The sequence below is a fragment of the Phyllostomus discolor genome, chromosome 3 (assembly GCF_004126475.2).
Source record: "Phyllostomus discolor isolate MPI-MPIP mPhyDis1 chromosome 3, mPhyDis1.pri.v3, whole genome shotgun sequence".
Taxonomy (NCBI): Eukaryota; Metazoa; Chordata; class Mammalia; order Chiroptera; family Phyllostomidae; genus Phyllostomus; species Phyllostomus discolor.
This window is the reverse complement of record NC_040905.2, coordinates 208114784-208134897: the sequence shown is the minus strand read 5'-3', so window position 1 is coordinate 208134897 and position 20114 is coordinate 208114784. Positions and strand designations below refer to the sequence as shown.

At 44.5% G+C, this 20114-nt stretch overlaps 1 protein-coding gene across 2 annotated transcripts; it reads right to left on the bottom strand.

Moving 5' to 3' along the window:
- Positions 1-461: 461 nt before the first annotated feature.
- Positions 462-19880, bottom strand: ZBTB43 (zinc finger and BTB domain containing 43). 2 transcript variants are annotated; one of them, XM_036022243.1, is made up of 3 exons: positions 19696-19840; positions 15761-15858; positions 462-5883 (listed from the first exon to the last, which is right to left on the bottom strand). In XM_036022243.1, the coding sequence occupies exon 3, from the start codon at positions 5858-5860 to the stop codon at positions 4457-4459; it is 1404 nt and encodes a 467-aa protein (XP_035878136.1). In that variant the 5' UTR covers positions 5861-5883; positions 15761-15858; positions 19696-19840; the 3' UTR covers positions 462-4456. The 2 variants fall into 2 exon arrangements, with proteins under 2 accessions (XP_035878136.1, XP_028373039.1); XM_028517238.2 differs by lacking the exon at positions 15761-15858 and having other exon boundaries at positions 19696-19880.
- Positions 19881-20114: the final 234 nt, after the last annotated feature.

The following is a 20114-nucleotide window of genomic DNA, read 5'->3' as shown; positions in this document are numbered from 1 at the left end:
ACAAGCGGAGGGAGTGGTTCCCAAACCCTGCAGCTGCCTGGCAGGCGCTCTGTCGCCCGCGGCAGAGGGGCCCAGCCACCGTCCACACACACCTGGGGGGGAAGGAGCCAGGGCAGTGGCTCCCCAGCTTCCCTCCTCTCCCACGCCAGGCTCCTCCTGGCGTGTCCGGTGGGTCCTGACCAGGGGCCGGACTCCAGGACGAGGCAGCACGGGGAGGGAGGGGACCTACGGGGGACAAACAGGGACTCTGCCGCACACTGCAACGCGCGAGGGGGCTGGTGGGGGCTGAAAAGGAGATGACCGTCGTAAGTGCCTGGCGTGGCCAGCGGGCCTCCCTGTCTATTTGATCCGACTGTCCGTTTGGCATTTACTATCAAAAGGCCACAATATAACTTTTATTCTCAGGTGGCAAAGCCAGAATGAAAACAAAGACATGTTTCATTTACCCAGAGTGAAAAAACTTTTACAAAGTTGACAGATAACATTTATTAAAACATGTCATACAAAAGGGCATGGTCTCTTCTATAAGAAGAAAATATTAAACAGTAACATTCAATTAAGTAAAACCATGCTGTACACTGAAGACAGCAATATATAAAGACAAAACTATTCAACTTTTGCAACACAGGCATAACATTTCACAAAATCAATAAGATATGCACCTAGTGATAATCTGTTTATCATCAAATGGTTTTGTGATCTAAGCGTCACCTGACTTGCATAAATAAAGTAATTTTCTGGAAGAAACATTGGGAACCTCATAAAAGGAAAGAAGGCAGCAGCAACTGACATTGTGACACAGGCTTCAAGCAAAACTAAAAAAAAAAAAAAAAGTCACATTTGCAAAATGTGTTCCAGCATCTTCCCATAGAGTACTATCAGTAGAGATCTAAAATAAGAGACATGTACCTTTAAATATATTAAGTAGCAAAGAAAAAACTCAAACAAACCCTGGTTTCACTGAACAAAGTTAGTCACCCATGAAAGCAACCTAAATCACAAAATTAAGTGTGGCACAGAGAGGGCTGGGGGGTGGGGGAGGGTAATATGTTGCTCAGTTTCCAGCATTCCTAAATTATCAGAGACCTTTCAAAAGCAAACGCCTGGATTTGGTGTGACGGAGTCCTGGCGGCCTCAGCGACCAGAGGACCGTAGCAAACCCCCACCCGCGCCCCCACCCCGGGGTGGGGGAAAGCACAGCTCAGCCTCGGCTCCCTCTCCGCAGCAGCGGCCTGGGGAGGCGCGTGCCTCTGCAGGAAGGAGCCGCTGCGACTCAGCAGCTTTCCCACACAGTCAGAAGTCAGCTCGGTTCAGCAAAAGCCCTCTGGCACAGACGAGAGCCTTCTGGCAGGCTCTCTGAAAGGTGTGGCCAGAAGAAGAGACTGGAGGAAGGCGAGACTTGAAATCAGAATCAACAGGCGGGGCTGGGAGCACCTGAGGGTACCCTCAGTACCTGGGAAAGGCCGTCGCGGCCCTTCCTCGGACAGTGGTACCTGCTGTACCAAGTGGATGACGTAATGTCTGTATCTAGGATTAAAGGCATTGTATAAGTTCTAATATTAACATCGGTGGTGCCGCGAAGCCCTTTCCCACTGGGAGTAGAGAAAAACCACAGTTAAGACTCAAAGTAGAGGACGAATACCTTGGTGGCAGGCCACTGACAGGATCCCTGAAAGGCTGTTTGAAAAGTGTCACCCACAACCATCCAAACTTTGGAAGGACAGATTTTCTAAAGCTGTATTGAGGCGAAGGAGACCGACTATCCGCCCCAGGGCAGGCAGGGAAAAAAGGTAGTAATACAGTATAATCTCCTACTCTGAACACGCAGAGTTTATAAACATCCACTTTCAACATCCAGACTAAGGCAACCCCCTTCCCCATGTCTCTGCCGCGGCCCGCAGTTCAGGTGCCCAGCGTCTCACAAGGCCTGGCTGACCCAATGGACAACCCCAATTTCCATGGAAACCCCAACTACCATGAGAAACTTAAAACTGCAGATGTGAAGAACTCCAGACCTTAACTCCTACATTCGGCAGATGCTGTGCACATGAGGGTTTCCACAAAAGACACATCTGCTCTCACGGCGCGTGACGGACGGTCCCGCACAGCCGGCTGCCTCCGCAACTGCCGCCCGGGGGCCGCACCCCACGCGGGGACGAACAGGAGCGCTTCGTCGCAACAAGGGCGCTGGCTGGCTGCGGCATGACTGGAGGACCAACATTTCCCCACAATATTTTAATTTTACCTCCGGGACCCTTCTCAAACGTCTCCATGCTCACTTGAATAGAATCTGTAATGGGGAACAGGGTGTCACACCTTCCAAACGGGCAGAAAACGGTTTGCTGATACCATGGAAGAGGGTCATCAGTTTTTGGCAGAACAAAATGGCTTCACTGCCTTAGCACTGACATTAGGAGTAACATAAAAGACTTTCTCCTCACACTCAGTGGCTAGGACCACATCTGAAACCCACTGGCTTCCAACATGAGAAAGAGAGGAGGAGCCGGTGGGCTCGACTGCACAGCCGCTCTGTCCGGCACGGGGAGCAGGGGCTGTCGACGGGTAAAGTTTCGACACTAAGAGAAGAGGCTAGTAATGTGGAAACAACCAAGAGGTAATATCTAGTTTCTAAGTTAAAAAGTCTATATATATATATATATATATATATTTATAATAAAGTTTTTAAATACAAAGTGCTTTTTTTATATATCGAGAATGATACAGTGTTCATGAGTAGATCCCTGTTTCGCCTCCGTGATTACAAGAGCTAACCGGGAAACAGTCCTCTCCCCTTGCAGACAACATTCAACGAGTCGACACCTGGTGCAGGAGCTTAAGGACCAGCGGCCATTGCCAGCAATGTCTATCACATTAGAGAAAAACCAAACTTTCGAAACAAAATTTCGTTCCAAATCCAAGAAAAGTTATTTTTATTTTCAGGAAAAAAAGTTTCCACTTGGAAGTAACAGACCAGTAAGTTTGTGGAAAAGATGACACAGAGTAGCACCCGGCCTGCCCCGGGGACAGCTGCAGGTGTACTCCAGGGCGTAAAAGCATCCTGAGCGGGTGCTGCTCTTACCCTGCAACACCTGGCTGGTCGGCGGGAGAGGTCTCAGAATAGCTGCTCACCTTATTGTTTTTAGTAGGTATACCTATGTGGACTTGCAAATTTATGCAGCTTTATCTGTGATTTGGGGGCATGAGTCTGTAGACTACTTTCTAAAATTAGGACTCTTCCTTTCCCTCCTTTTAAAACACATTCCAGAGCTCCTAAAAGAACTGGCAGTATTAGCTCAGCATGCCCTCCAGGAGAATAAACATCTCCCCTACCAAAGTATTTCCAAGACTCCTCCTTCCTTGTGCAGTTTCTGCCCCCTCCAATACGACCTGCCGCTCGAAACTCTCTGCTCGGCAACTCCTCACTCTGACGGTCGGGTTGGAGTGTCACTGTAGCACTCTACTAGCTCTTGCAATTCACAGGCAATTCTTAGGCGTGACTTTTGGCTCCTTCCCACTAACCGCGGTCACTGACTGACCTCTTTGGGAAGCACCGGAATCTAAGATAGAGCAAAGTGGCTACAGCGGCCAATGGTACCGTGGTCAGTCACAGCAGGCTAGACATCTCCTAGCCACAGAGCAGGTCCCACTGTGTGGACGCTATAAACAAACAGAGAGGATTCGGGACAGCAAACCAATGAGAAATACCCATCTCGGGCACATGGGAGAATTACAATTAGATCCGACTGTTCAAACTAAGTGTTAGCACTGAAACACAAAACTTGGCCTTATCAAGAGTCTGAAACACACTGCAACAGTGGCATCTTACAGAAACTGAAACTTGTACCATAAATCCCTTCATACTTTAGCCTGTCACCTCCTTAACATTTCCCTAGTTTTAGTTGAAATAGCCTTTTAGAAAGAATAAAGCCAGACGAGAGCTCTGTTAATCAGTTTTGCATCCTAGGCATCACATTATTTGTAGCTTTTATGTAAGTAGCATGTCATTCAGTAAAGCAGCTACCAAAACAAATCCACATTACCTAAGTTTCTATAGTAAGAGCAAAATAAAATTCCAACATGACCTTGTAATAATGAGTGATCAGACACTGCTACCACCTGAAGCGGGACTGGTGGGCTGGCCAGAGTCCAGTTCCAAGGGCAGGAATCTCTATCGCCAAGTCCACCTGCCTCATCACAACAGGCCTGAAGGTGTACCTGGTCAGCTGGGAGGTGGGCTAACTTACCCCCTTTACCTACTGCAGGCCTGGGCTGGAACATACAAATCTGAGGAATTAGATTTTTTAATTGGCCTACTTAGAACTGGTCTTTCAGAAATATCTCCCATTTTTTTTAAGCTTCTCTCATAATAGCAAGTAGCACACATCATCTGTGCCCAGATTTGCATAATTACCATCGTTTATTTTTGTGCCTGCCACTCAAGGGCCGGATACTATTTTTAGTTAGCCTCAGTCGTATTCTGTTCAGCCTTTGCAGCTTCATAAGACTTGGTACAAGAAGTCACATGCCTGTGGAAACTGTCCCTCCACATGAATCTCTTTGCACAGATATTACACTCATACGGCTTGATGCCTGTGTGAATCTTCATGTGGCCCACGAGGTGGTGCTTCATCTTGAACTTCTTCCCACAGACGCCACAGCCATACGGCCGAAGACCGAGGTGCATGCTCATGTGTCGATCTCTCTGACTCTTGTGCGTGAAACTTTTCCCACACTGACAAGGGTACAGCTTGTCGGTGGCTGAGAATCCTAAGTGGGAAGCTTCTTCTTTAATCCCTGTTACCATTTCAATATTCTCGCTGTAGCCTGCTGCCAGGGCAGCCTCCTGTCTGTGCCCAACCAGATTTCCCTCCGACCTCTCTCCAGAAAACTCCTCCATGGAAGAGCCATAGAAATCCACCTGCTCGTCGTAATTGCTTTCATCGGCCTGTTCATCAAACTCTGCTTCCACTTTTTTCTCCACGATGTGGAAGTCTTCCTCCACTCCCGAAGGCTGGACGGCGTGCTCTGTCTGCATGGTATTGATGGACTCCGTGACCTGGTGCTCATCATAGGGCGCGTGCACGTCCATGCCCTCGCAGGCCTGCTCAAAGCGCTCGGGCTTCACGTGGATCCAGCGTTTGTGAGCCATTATGCTGGGCTTGCTGTACAGGGGCCGGGTGTAGTGGAACTCGGCACTGTCGCTGGCCCCTTCCTCCCCGTCCTGGCTTGTCATTTCAGTGCTCAGCCGGTCATGCTCTGTGGACGAGTTGCTGGGGAGGTATTCATGCTCAGTGAGCTGAGATGACAGCTCGTCTTTGGTGCTCTCCTCTTCATTCTCTCCATCCCTCAGTTCTTGGGATTTGGGAAAGTCGGCGTGGCTCCCAGTGCCCAACTCAAAGCTCTCTACCAGGCCATTGTAACTACTGCTGCTTGGAGACTGGTGGTCGCTGCTGTGATTTAGCTTTTGACAAAGGACTGTGGGGTTTCCCTCTAAAACCTCCGTGCATTTGTCTACCACATGCCACATCTGGAGGAAGCTCGCTGCTGTTAAGTAACTAACAATTTCTGGAGCGGGCATTACGAGACGTCCCGTATAACTAGACAGGAGAATGTTCTCAAATACTCTTGGGTTCATCACATCAGGCAAAACAATCCTCCTGCTGTTCTTCAGGAGCACCTGGTCACAAAAGTAGGGCGAACTGGCGGCAAGAACAGCTTTGTGTGCCCGGAAGATGTGGCCTTGCACGACAATGGAGACATCACATAATTGTCCTTGCTGGCGCTGCTGGTTCAGTTTCTGCAAAATGGTGCTGGAAAAATCAGGAAATTCTACTCGAAAAGAGTTTGTTCCAGGCTCCATTTCATCACAAATCTTGTTCAGTGCTACAAAAGAAAGAAAAATTAGTACTGATTTCAGCCCAAAGAGCAACCTACTGATCACTGAGATAACTAAGGCAGGTTCCATAGTTCCACGTGCCCTGGCCTGTGGACACTGGGGGGTGGAGCCTTCATTGCCCAGAGCGAGGCTTGCAGGTATGATGTGTGCCAACGGCAGGAACCACCCACCACCCTTCATGGCATTAACTCTTGATTTGGGAGTGAGAGAATACAACCCACAGAGATTAGATTTGCAACCTACACAAATCCCGTAAGTAAATCAAACTACTTTTAGTCAAAACAAACATGGCATGTATCAAAATGATAGAATTTTTAAGAGGCCTCAGATTCAACCCAGATTTCCAAGTCGGAGTGCAGATGGAATTGTGGGCAGAAGGAAGGGAACACGCAAAGCCTCCGCGGCGGGAATGAGCTCTGCAACTCCGAGGCAATGGAAGGAGACCACCAGGCTAGGCTCCAGCGAGGCGGCAACGGGCGAGGCGGCTGCAGTGGCCAGGCCAGAAGGACCGTGCCTGTGCTCCGCTGCACCACAGGGTAAACAGGCTAAGGCCCCGGCAGTGTGAGCTTCTCCAGTGCTGTCGGAATTTTGGCCCTTTGGGGGCTCTCCAATCCTCTGAAACAAACGAAATGGCAAGGCAAGGTGTTCCTTTTACCTGCTGGTCTTCAAATTGTTAAATCAGTGACAGACCAAAGATAAAGTTACAGCGAACAGTAAGAGATTAACTGCGATGTTACTGCAAGTGTATTTTGTTGGGTAAGTCAGGCACCAGAGATGATTTCTAACAGCGACGAACAAGAGGCACTTTGATGGAGATGCTGTGCGCGCCCCATAATCCCACAGTACGTGGAAACAAACCAGAAAACCCAGCAGACGTGTCATCTAGCCCTCATCTATGTCTAAATGTTGCTAAATGCCAGGTATGAGATAAAAGCCGAAGATAAAAAGAACCAGACAACCCAAAGACTGCAAGTCCTCTTTGAGAGACAGGGAGAGATGCCAAGAGAAGAAACTAATGTTTCTTGAGTAATTAGTACATACCAGAGACTGCTGTTCATCTTTTTTCGCTTAATCTTTACAAGAATCCTGCACATATAGGGATTGATATTCTCAAGTTCAGGAGTTTCAAGCAGTTCTACCAAGGTTAAAATGAAAGCTCGTTTTGATTAAGATAGGACTTGAACCTAGGTTTCTATGACTCCAAAACCTAGGCTGTTTGTCCTGTTTTATCATTCTGCCTCCTCTTAAGAAAATGTCAAAAGACCAAATTAGTTATTAATAATTTTAAGAGGTAAGGCAGTGTTTTTAGAATGAAGTACTAACTTACGGTTTACATCTCTGAAAATATTTTATCATAATTTAAAACAAAGAAAGATGGGGAAACAACCATGTAGATGTTGGCATTTTCAAAAAGGAAAGAAAACCGTATGAATGCATAGACCAGAGGGATGCAAATGTTAAGAACTACATCTGGGTAAACAGAATCTCTGCTAGACCTCTGCATTGCAGAGTTTTGTTTTTAGTTTTTTGGAAAAAAGGAGGAGAGGGGCTAATACAAACATGTAAAAAAAACAACAGAAAGCTGTAAAAAAAACCCTTCACCGTTTGGTCCTAGTCACCCTCATCTTTGTGCATGTATCAGAATAAATCACGTATGTCCTTTAAAAATCCCTACCCAAACAGGCTCATTAACTACTTTTTATTCTGTACTTAGCTTTTGTCACTTAAGATGCCTGGCAGATCTTCCAACATGCTGCAGACTGAATGCTTCTCCCAAAACTTATGTTGAAACCTATTCCCCCAATGGGATGGTATTGGAGGTGGGGCCTTGGGGAGGTTTTGAGGTCATGAGGGCAGAGTTCTCAAGAATGGGATTAGTTCCCTTATAAAAGAGACACCACAGAATTCCTTGAGAGGACAGGGACTTCTATCTGAGAACCCAGAAGTGATGCCCTCACCAGACACTGAATCTTCTGGCCCCTTGACCTTGGACTTCCCAGACTCCGGAATAAAATGGAGTCTGTGGAATAAAATGTCTGTTTCTAAGCCACCCAGTCTGTGATATTTTGTTACAGTATCGCAAATGGACTAAGACACCAAATTAGCACAAAAAGAGCTAACTCATTCTGTTCAAATGGCTATATAGTTTCCTGTTGTATGGACATATCATAACTTAAGCAGTTCTCTTCTTACAGAATTGTAATTGTCCAAGTTTTTGAAATTACGAGCAATGCTACAATGGACATCTGTGTAAATATCTATAGATTAATCTCTACCAGTGGAATTGCTGGGTCAAAGGGCCATGCATTAGACATTCTGGTATGTATTACCAAAGCACTTTCCAGAAAGGCTGCAGTGAGTCATACTCCTACCAACAGCAATGACAGTGTCTACTCCTGCACACTCTTACCAACATTGGATGTTACCAAATGAGAAAACAAAAATTTGCAAACCACCTAAATGAATAATCCATGATTCACTATTGTTTTGACCAACATTTCTTTTTTGTCTTCTTTTTTTCTTTTATTCTCACCCGAAGACATTTTCTCACTGCTTTCAGACAGACAGGAAGGGAGAAACACCAGTGCAAGAGAGAAGCATCGACTGCCTCCAGTGCACGCCCGGACTGGGAACTGAGCCTGTCAGCTACGGGACAAGGCTCCAACCAACTGAGCCACACTGGCCAGGGCTGACCAATGTTTCTTTAATTATGAATAAGGTACTCTTTGCTCATGTCTACAAGGCATTTGTTTTTTCCTATAAATTATCAGTCATATCCTTTGCTCAAATAAATTGGGCAATTCATCTCATTGATTTGTTGTTTTTTGGTAAATTCAGGAAATTAACTTGGAAATTAACTTGGAAATTTATTAAACCAGTCCATCTTTTATGGCTTCAGGGCTTTGTGTTAGATATACAAAGGCATTCCCAACTCCAAGGTTTATTTTTTAAAAAGTAAAAAGAATCATTTAGTTTTTTCCCTGGTACATATTTTAAAAAAGCACTTAAACCTGTAATATACAAAGAGTTTACTTTGGCATAAAGAGTAACACTGAAATCCAGCCCTTCCCCCTCTAAAATGGTTAGCCTACTTTTTCAACACTATTATTGAATATCCATCTTTTCTTCAAGATTTCAAGTATGTGCTGTAGAATTTTAAATGGCCGAGAACAGACTTTTAAAAACAGTTCTACAAAAATAAATCATGTTACAGAAAATGGTGGAGTAGGAAGCTCTAGAGGTCAGTCCCTCCACAAAAAGTAGTGAGTTGTTAAAATGATCAGCATCAACTATTTTGGAACTCTGAAATCTGATCAGACACTTACAGCAACCAAGGCAATGCTGGGTGAAGGGTGAGGCTAGTGAACCTTGCTAAGAAAGCAGTGTTGTACCCAAACCAGCTACAATCCCCATTCCTCAGCCTTGCCACAGCCTGGGGGACGTTGCCAGGGTGGACAAAAAGGATCACATCCTCTACAAATAGGGGGGTTTTGCATCCTGTCCACTCTGGCAGACCCCCACAGCTCTGTTTGTCCCCTCAGGCTGCAGTGGCTTCCCCAGAGGCACCCATCATAACATTTAAAAACAAATAAACACACTTCCCCTGCCTTTTCTCTGGGTCAAAGCATTTAAGGAAATCTTTGTCAAGCCACAGGCTGATCACATAGATAAAGCAACAGCAACTTCAGTGACTGCATGCAAAAAGAAATACTAGACTTTGAAAAATAGTTTGGAAAAATCACCATGATAACAGGCAACTGAGCCCTCAACAAAGAAAAAAGGAAATCTCCTAGGAGGGGAAAAATCTTATTTCAAGAGTTACCACATTAGAATACTCAAAATGTTCTAGTTCTCAACTAAAATTATGAAGATTACAAAGAAAAAGGAAAATAATGGCACATTCACAGGAAAAAAAATAATCAGAGACTATCTCTGAGGGATTCCAGACACTGGGATCACTAGTCAAAGATGTTAAATCAATCATCTTGTATACATTCAAATCACTAGAAGCAAATCAAAACCCAAAAGCAAAGCAAAGCAAAACAAAACAAAAATGCATGTGACAGAGAACTAAAGGAAATCGGGAGCATAATGTCAAGGAAGAGTTAGAAATCATAAAAAGGAACCAAACAGACGTTCTGGAGCTAGAAAGTATAATAGGTGTGTCATGGGCAGAACTGTCACCACCCCCATTCATATGTTGAAGCCCTATAATCCCCAGTACCCCAGAATGTGACTATACCGGGACATAAGGACTTTAAAAAGTAATTAAGTTAAAATAGGGCCATATGGTGGGCCCTAATCCAAGCCGACTGGCCTTTCTGTAAGAAATGAAACTTGGACGCACAGAGAGGCCTCAGGGGTGTGCACAGTGTGAAGACAGTGAAAGAGTGGCCATCTGCAAGCTAAGAAGTGCTCAGGAGAAACCAACTCCTCCAACGGCACACTCTCAGATTCCTAGCCTCCAGAATTGTGGGGAAAAAATAATTCTGTTATTTAAGTCACCTAGTCTATGATATTTTGTTATGGTAGACCTAGGAAACAAATACAAGTTGAAATTAAAAATTCACAAAAGGAGTTCAATAGCAGATATAAGCAGGCTGACATTAAAAAAAAATCAGAAAATTCAAAGATAAAGCAAGTAACATTATCCAGCCTGAGGAGTAGAAAGAAGAGTGAAGAAAAAGGAATACAGTCTGTGATTTCTGTGGGACACCATCAAATGTACAAACACCAACATATACACCATGGGAGTCTCAGAAGAAGAAAGGGCAGAAAAGGTATTAAAAGAAACAATGATTGAAAACTTCCCAAGTTTGATAAAAGACACATCTACTCATCTGAAGAGCTCAACAAACTCCAAGCGGGATAAAGTTAAAAAGATCCACATGAGAAACATTGTAGTCAATGTTTCAAATAGTAGAAAGCTAAAGATAAGGGATAATCTTGAGAGTGCAAGAAGAGACTCACTACATAAAGGGACTTCTCAATAAGACTGACAGCTAATTTCTCATCAGAAACCATGGTGGCCAGAAGGCAGTGGTATGACATATTTAAAATGCTACAAGAAAAAATCTGTCAACCAAAAATTCTGTATTTGGCGAAACTATCAAGAATGAAGGAGAAATTAAGACATTTCCAGATAAGCAAAAGTCAAGGGTGTTGTTACCAACAGACCTCCTTGACCTCCTCTGTAAGAAATGATGAGGGAAAGGTCCTTCAAGATGAGATAAAAGAACACAAGACAATAATTCAAAGCCATGTAAAGAAATAAAGACAACTGAAAAAGGTAACGACATAGGTAAATACAGAAACCAATATACTTTTGGTTTATAACTTCTTTTTCTTTATGACTTAAAAGGCAAATGAATAACACATAATTCTAAATCTGTGTTAATAGGCACACAATGTATTAGGATGTAATCTGTGACAATAACAGTATGAAGGGGGCGGGAGGGAGATGTATAGAGGCAGAGTGTTTGCACACTATTAAAACTAAGTTCAAATTAGTCAAACTAGGTTGTTGTAAGTTTAAGATGTTGACCGTAGCCCTGGCTGGTGTGACTCGGTGGACTGAGTGCCAACCTGCAAACTGAAAGGTCACTGGTTTGATTACCAGTCAGGGCACATGCCTGGGTTGTGAATCAGGTCCCCAGAGGGGGTGCGAGAGGCAATCACACACTGATGTTTCTCTCCCTCTCCTTCCCTTCCCTTCTCTCTAAAAATAAATCTTAAAAAAAAATGTTGATTATAAACCTCAAGGTAACTACTAGGAAAATAACTAACAATATATACAAAAAGAAGGGAATCAAAATGGAATACAAAAAATAAAATAAAAAAACAAGTATTTTTAAAAGGCAGTCATGGAAGAACTAAGGAACAAAAAACATACAAGATCTACTGAAAACAAATAGCTAAATGGTAGAAGTAAATCCTTCCAATTAAAAGGCAGAGACTGGCAGAATGGATTAAAAAACATAATTTATTTATATGTTGTCTATAAGAGACTCACCTCAGATATAGAGGCATAAAGAGGCTGAAAGTAAAATGATGAAAAAATATTCCATGCAAAGAGTTACCACACAGAGCTGGAGCGGCTCCACGGGGGTGAGCAAAGGGAGGTTTACAGCTGTGAGTAGATGAAACACAGACTTTGCTCTCATATTATTTATCAACTAGTGTATTATTTCCCACACCAGCAACTGTAAGCCTACTTTTGTCCACCCCTGTATCACCATCAGACAAAACTGATTTTAAGTTACAAAGTTACAAGAATGAAGGACTGATAATATACATTGTATACTGATAAAAGGTTCACTCTATTAAGAAGATAAAACAATGATAAACACATATATACACCTAACAAGAGAAGTACAATGAAGCAAAAATGGACAGAAATGAAGACGGAAACAGACATATCTACAGTAACAGGTGCAGACTGCAACACCTTGCTTTCAGTAATGGATAGCACAACCAGACAGATCTATAAATAAACAGAGGTATCAAATAATATTATAAATCAATTATACCTACAAGACACATGTACAGAACACAAACAAAAAGGAATGAAGTTCTGATACATGCCACAACGTGGATGAACACTGAAACACTATGCCAAAAACCACGTTAAACATTAACTCAGATAAGCCAGACACAGAAGCACAAATGTTGTATGATTCCACTCTGTGAAATATCTAGAATGGGCGAGCTCACAAAGACAGCAAGTAGAGTAGAGGTTGCCATGAACTCAGCAGAGCGTTGCCTCACGGGCAGGGCTGCTGTCCGGGGCGAGGAAGGGCTTTGGAAATAGAAAGTGGCACTGGTTGCACAAGTGTAATTAACACCTCTGAGCTGTGCACTTGAAAGTGGTTCAAATGGCAAACTGAATGACACGTCTATGTTTTACCACACATTTAAAAAACTGGAAGTCATATACCAACATTTTTAACCTTGTCAATTGCAATGTAATAAGTATCTGATCTCTGCCCATAATTCTGGGTCAGTGTGGCATTTCTACATACACCCTGATCTTAGTGACATGCAAAGCCTGAGCTCCTGAAGGGTTTTCTGCTATGTAAGTAATATTTACTAAGTAACATTTTCAAAGTTACAGGTAGCTGAGATCTATATTAATAGTATAGTTGCTGTTTCAATTGTTGAAAAGCCTTTAACTCACTAAGGACAACATAAAATACTACATGCAAGGTACTGTGAGGGATTTCTAAGATGATCAGGGCATCTCTCTTTCAGACTCTAAAATGTGGTAGGGGAGATAAAAAAGCACCCATACAACCGTGTTATTCAAGGTAAATCCTGATTTTTTTTTTAAAAAGCACCACAGGAGAATTACAAACTCTGGAGGAACTCGGGGGAGGGAACCCAGTGTACCCCGCAGTTATGTATCTTGTCACTATAAATGTTTGTGTCACCAGGTTAAGGGGAAGGCCTGAGGGCAACCTATAATTCTTCCCTTTTATACATCCTAACCAAAATAATCTAAGAAATACAGAAACATTGGTTTGAGTCCTAGAAACTAGGGATCCAGGACATCTACATGCCACAAACTCTACTTAAGGACACAGACAGGATGGGGCCAGACTGCAGGGAGACCCTGCCCCTGCAACCCACCGGCTGCACCAGGTAACCCCGGCACAGCAGCAGCAGCACCTGTGTCAGAGGATCACTAGTAACTGCTCATTCGGAAGGTCTGTAAGTGAAAAGTGAGGGTGGACCTTGGGACACGTCCCAAGATTGGCAACATTCAGAGGTGGCTGCACTGGGATACCAAAGGTTGCCCAAGCAGCGAGTTCTTTAAAAAAAAAAAAAAAAAAAAAAAAAAAAAAAAGACTTGGTATGAGAAGGCGGGGCTCAGTAGCGGCCTAGGAGGAAGGCAAAGGCAGCCCATCATTTGCCAGTTGGGCCAAAGAGACTCAGGCAGGCCCCTGGTGTCACTGCTGTACCAACACAGAAGATCGTGCACAGAGCTCAAGCTCTCCTGAGAGCCCCTGAGACCTGGCCCCCGGCCCCAGCCGTTCCACTTATGCTAAGCCCCGGTGTCAGCAGGGTCCAGGCTGTCCGTCTGCACAAGAGCTGAGTGCTGATGCCGACAGCACCCAGGTGTGGTGAAGGACCGAAACCAATCTGCTCTAAAGGGAGAACATGTCAGAGCTCAGCAGAATTTTTCCCTCTAAAAAAATTAATGAATAAAATCAACATGGTTTTATTCTTTTAAGTAAATGGGGTCTGTAAATAAACTCTACCAACACAAAAAAGAAAACAGCAAGGGATAAACAGAGTACAGTTCAGATAGCATGTTTAAGCCGCAGTTTTCCACCAACTTGGGAAAACATGGGCTCTATGAATAAAGTGCAAAGATGAGACAAAAACAGCAGAATGACGTAAAAAAAGAACAGACTGAATTAAAGAAAAGGTATAAGGAAACCACTAGAGCAGAAATTTAAACGAGCAATAAGAAGCATTTCGGCTACAGAAGACGGAATCAGTGATGTGGAAGGCTCTTTGGGAACTTCTATCGGAATTCAGGAGGAGGACGGAAATATGAGAACAGCAGCTGAGAAGATAACAGAACAGGAAAACAGAGGCTGGAGATCAAGATTACCAGGACAGATGGCTAATTAGTATCCTGGAGAGAAGGAACACAACGACTGAGTAGAAGAAGTAATCAAATAAAATGTTTAGTAGAAGAGAACTTCCCTAAGTAGAAAACCTTAAGTATTCAGAAAAGTCCTGCAGTGGGGACAAATCAACCCCAGGTAAAATGCAGTTCTGGTCTCGCTAAATAAAGCTTAAAAATAAGCCTCAAAAGGACCAAACTATTTCCACGTAACTTGTGATCCAGAATCAAGCATGAGAATATTTACACCACAGAAAAATATCCAGAACCCAACATGGTAAAAGTCCCGTCTGGCCTCCATTTAAAAATCACCATTATGCAACAAACAAACAAACAAATGTACCGAATAAGAGAGAAAAAAATCGACTGAGAGAAACAGACCTAGAATGACAGATTTACGCAATTAGTGGATCATATGTTCAAGACAATAGAGAAAAATTAAGCATATTAAATAGATGGGGGGAAAAAGACCCCAGGTGAAATTCCAATTAAAACACAACAAACAGCGGATGGGAGTAACAGCAGAATTAACAATGTAGGAGAAAAGATGAGTGAACTTGAAAGCAGAGTAACAGAGACAACTTAAAATAAAACACAGAGGAAAGAAAAGAGCAGGCGGGAAAGAGCGCCAGTGAGCTGTGGGACCTCGCGGTGCCCAACCAGTCCCTGAAGGAGGGCGCAGGGGCTGAAACACACAGTCATTTGCATGCTTACTATAGAGGGCACATTTTAACACAGTAAGTATTACTTCAGTAAACCTAAGGACTGGAACAAGTGCACAAAAATGCCAACACACCCTGCCTACCAAAATTTTCAGTGAAATGCTTTACGGTTTACAAAGCAGACTGTATAAACTCAGGTCTCACAACGGCGCTGTACCGTCACACTCCTTTCAAAGAGGAGTAGACGGAAGCCCAGGGAGGTGACAAGACCTGCCCGAGGTCGCTTCTCTAAGAAGTGGTATGTCAGGGTTCAAACAGAAGTGCAACTCCAAACCCAGTCTTTTCCTAAGTTAAAAAAAAAGCCACTGAGCAGAAACGTTTCTCTCCAGTTCAATGCTCAGTCAGGACAATGTATGGCAGTGACTGGCCTTCTAGTATCTCCTCAGAAGTACAAGAAACTTCTGGCCTAAGGCAATGAAATGCAACTACATTCTTACTTTTACTGAAAGAGAAACCATTCTGGTAGATTATTTTTAAAATTGTATTTTTAGCAAGTTTATAACTTACCTAATGCAAAGCTGCACTGGTCATCAAAAAGCAGTATGAATGAATGAGAAAAAGGCACCCACTCCTCAGTTTTGCTCCAATGAAAATCACACTGACCTCTGAAAGGAAAAATGATGTGGAAAAAGTAAAGGAGATGCTGGTGCTGTTCGCCGTGTCCACGTGTCCGGCCAACAAATAATGAGAGCAGCAGCAGAAGACCGGTCAGGATTGGCATTTTTGGTAATATTGTCTATTCTGCACCTGCTTGGCTTCTGCCTCTGTGGTTTTTAAATAAACTTTTAATGTTGGGATAATGTTAGCTTTACAGAAAAGTTGTAAAGAATGCTGTGAGTTCTCACTCAGTTTCCTTTGGTGCTGACAACCCACATCGCCACGACACAGTTGTCAAACACAGAAGCCCACATGGCTCCATGCCTGTGTGACTGCAGAGTTAAAACACCCTTTGGAAAATGTTTTGGTTCTAGACGATGATCAATCAGCACCCCTAAATTTTCTTAAATTGGAATACTTCAGAGAAAGAAAGAACTTAGTAAAACCTATTTTAGGCTTTCTAAAAATTACAAGCTACTTACTTTATACAGTTTGACTCATATCTCCCTTAAAGTTTAAGCCACAGCTGAATGGTTTAAAATTTCAGGACAAACATTCCATAGTGATAAACAATTTGAGATTTAAACAAAAAAGGAATTATGCACCCTTCTGTTTGCTGTAGCATTATTTACAATAGCCAAGATGTGAAGAAACCCAGGTGAGGTTACACTGTATGTACACAATGAGATATTACTCAGAAATTAAAAAAGAATGAAATCTTGCCATTGAGACAACATGGATGCAACCAGAGGGTATTATGTTGACTGAAATAGTTAGGCAAGTACTATACGATTTCACTTATGTGTGGAATATAAAAAAAAAAAAAAGAACAAACAAAACAAAAACAGATTCATAGAACAAAGAACAAGCTGGCAACCGCCAGAGCGGAGGGAGGGGATGGCGAGTAGGTGGAAGAGGTAAGGGGAACAAGCTGTACAGACTTCCAGGCCACGTGAAGTCCATCAGCCGTGAAGACGCAGTGCACACAGCACAGGGAAGGGTCAAAATACCGTGGGAACTCTGCACGGTGGCAGATGGTTGTCAGACTGAGCTGGTGATCACCTCCTAAGGTCTATAAACGTCAAGTCGTTATGTTGGAACTAATACAATGTTGTATGCCAACTATACTGCAATAACAGCATTTCTTTTAAAGAAGGTATTGTTCCAGCCACCAACCCCCAACTGGTCAGTCATCCTGCCATTACATTCCAGCGAAGCCAAGGAGATGTTCTTGACTGCGCCCTCCCGTGCCCATTAGCACTCGGGAGAAGCAGCTCCAGTCAAGAAAGCAGGAGGCAGAACGGCACTTGTTTCATGAGAACGATTAACTACATACCACAACAATAAGAGGAAAGTCTTTTACTCTATATATTACAAGTAAGAAAACTCTTTCTGTACTTATGGTAGATATAAATATTGTAAAGAGAAACAGCTCATGAAAATGATATCGAGTGTATCATTTTCATCTTCAAACTTCTTAGATCAGGCTGTGGTGGCCGGGTGGGAATTTAACAGTCGTCACTGCTGGACACAATGACAGAGCGTTCCTGAGGGCCTCACCACTGTGTCCGGGGGCACAAGGGCGGCGCCGTGGAAAAGCTCGCACACGGCTCTGGACTGAAAAGCATTCGAAGGAGAAGGAATGTTAACAGTGAACACTTTCACCATATTTCACTCATTTTTCTTTTTATATGTGCATTAGCACATCACTTAACATGTCTAAGTAAGTCTAAAAATGTTTCCAATAAAGTTTTCAAAAGCCTAAATGATAAGAAAGCGTATGTCATAGCTTAATTAATGGTGTTTTCTCTCCCCTGGGTGGTAATAAGATAACCGATGGTATCTAGGATTCAGCACAGTAGTAATTCAGTTGCTACATCTTACAAGAAAGTTTGATAAACTACCTTACAGGCCAACTCCTATCTTAAGTAAGAGAGCAAAAAATAAAGGCCTGCCCCACCAGAATACACATAAGAAATAATACATAATTTTGCATTATTACAGTAAAAGAGCTATTTTTGCATCCCTGTGAGTTTTCTTCATGTGAATAGCAAAACGTTCCTCAAATTTCCTGCTTATGCAGCAGATTCCTGCCTGAACCCGAGAAACAGGGAGGGAAGGGAGCCATGGCGGGAACTTGCTGTTAAGTACAAAACTTGAGGAAGATTCTAACTGAAATTTTTTAACTCCTGTGGATCCTGGCTGTGAAGAGAGCAGGTATCAATAAATGTAGGTTCAACTAAACACTATTCCCAAAAGCTCCAGAGTGAATTTCTAAAATCACATTTTCAAAGAACTGGTTAGTTCCAGGGGTCTCCAATGAGCAACTCTTTTGCATTGTAGTAAAACCTACTTAACGTAAAACTGACCATTTTAACCACTTTAAAGCGCACAATTTGTGGCATTTAGCACATTCGCAATGTGGTGCAACCACCACCACCATCCATGTCTGGAATGCATCGTCCCACACTAAAACCCAGTGTCCAATTAAACAGCAGTTCTCCTCCATTCCCTCCTCCCCCGGCCCTTATGTTTACTGTAACATTATTTACAACAGCCAAGTAGAGTATATGGTAAACTATATTCTACTTTCTTTCTCCATGAACTTGCCTAGTATTAGATATCTCATATAAGCAGACTCATACAATACTTGTTCTTTTTGTGCCTGACTTATTTCTCCACTTTTGTGAAGCCCAAATTACCAGATTTCTCCTAATTGAACTGTATGTGCCGACAATCTCAGAACTAAGCATACAGCTCTCCCAGAAATCCTGCTACTGTCCCTTGAGACTCAAGAGCAGAGGGTCTCACACTGACCCTTCCTTTGGCTGTAGACCGCCCTGGAGACCATCCTGGGGAAAGTGGATGGAGCAAAGGGGAGGCAGGCAACTGCGCAGGCCTGAAAAACCCTGGGTAAGAAGAGGCAAGGGTTCCTGAAGTTACCTGGGCTCTGATATGGCTTCTATCTGCCGGCTAAGAGCTCCTGACCCCTGACACTTGGCTGGGGCGGACACCTGTCAGAGCCGAGGGCAGACGACGGCCCAGTCACTGAGAACGTCACCACTGCAGGAGGCTTCAAGGGGTCATGAGTCACCTTCCGTGGCTCAGAGGTCTGGGCAGGCCTGCCCGCCTCGCCCAAGTAAACCCAGTTAGGAGAGGCAAAAACAAGAGAGAAAAGGCAGAAGTGGCAAAGTCAGAGAAGCATGGGTGGCTGAAGAGGGACCGAAGGCCATGAATGAGGATAAGAGCTAGGAGGGAAACACACGGTCAAGAGACACAAAAGCAAGCTTGAGACAGAAATAAAGGGAAGACTGAAATACTCAGAGATGGGCTCCAGAGAGACACATAGTGGCAAATACAAAGTTAACAGGGACCGAGTTGAGAGGCAAAAAGGACAGGTGACAACAGGTGACCGAGACAGCAACAGAGGTGAAACACGGAGGAAAACAGGAAGGTTTCAGCTAAGTCCCGGCGTAGCCTTTCTCCCGGCGAGGCTCGAACCCGAGGCTGCCCAGCCGCGCCCACCTGGCGGTCGCGAAAGGCCGCCGGACAGACGGGGGCTGGATCTCTAAGCGCTCCGGTCCCCCGAGGTCGGCCACCGCAGGGTGACCTTGGACGAGAAGCTACCTCAGGGGCCTCGGTGTCGCGGTACATGCCCCGGGCTGGCTGGAGACCACAGAAGTGGGACCTGGCGCGCCGGGACTCTAACCACCCGCGCACGGTTTAAGCATCCGGGTCCGCCGCACGGGCCTGGAGGGGCCGCCGGGGCGCGCGCGCCGGGACCCTCAGACCCCGCTGGCTTCCCTCCCTCCCCCCGCACCACCCGGCGTCTAACCCGGCCGTACCTGCCAAGGGCTGGCGCTCACATAGCCGGCCCGGGACACTTTCCGCGGCCGGAACCAGGCCCGTTCAAGCTGTCGCCTCCGCGACCGCCTCAGCCAGTACCTCCCGCCCCCGGAAACGCTTCTCGGGGCCGCCCCCCGAAACTGACAGTGCTTCCGCGGGTGCGTCTGCAGGAGAAAGCGTTGCGCGCATGCGTGACACACGTCCACGAGCACCGCGAGGTATCCAGCGCCTGCGCAGTGTAGCCCTGAGTAGGTCCAGCAGCTTAGGGACCTTGAGACCACCGCCTTTGTAAACTTTGACCTACTTCGCTCAGCTCGCCAAGCAGAGGTCGGGTCAGGTCCGTTTCTGCGTTCAGAGAACGTTCGGCACGTAAATGTTAATTGAAAGACCAGTACCCTCTGTGCGGCAGGTGCTGTGC

Excerpts from the sequence above, each read along its gene's own strand:
- ZBTB43 (XM_028517238.2), bottom strand. The coding sequence starts at position 5,860 with ATGGAGCCTGGAACAAACTCTTTTCGAGTAGAATTTCCTGATTTTTCC.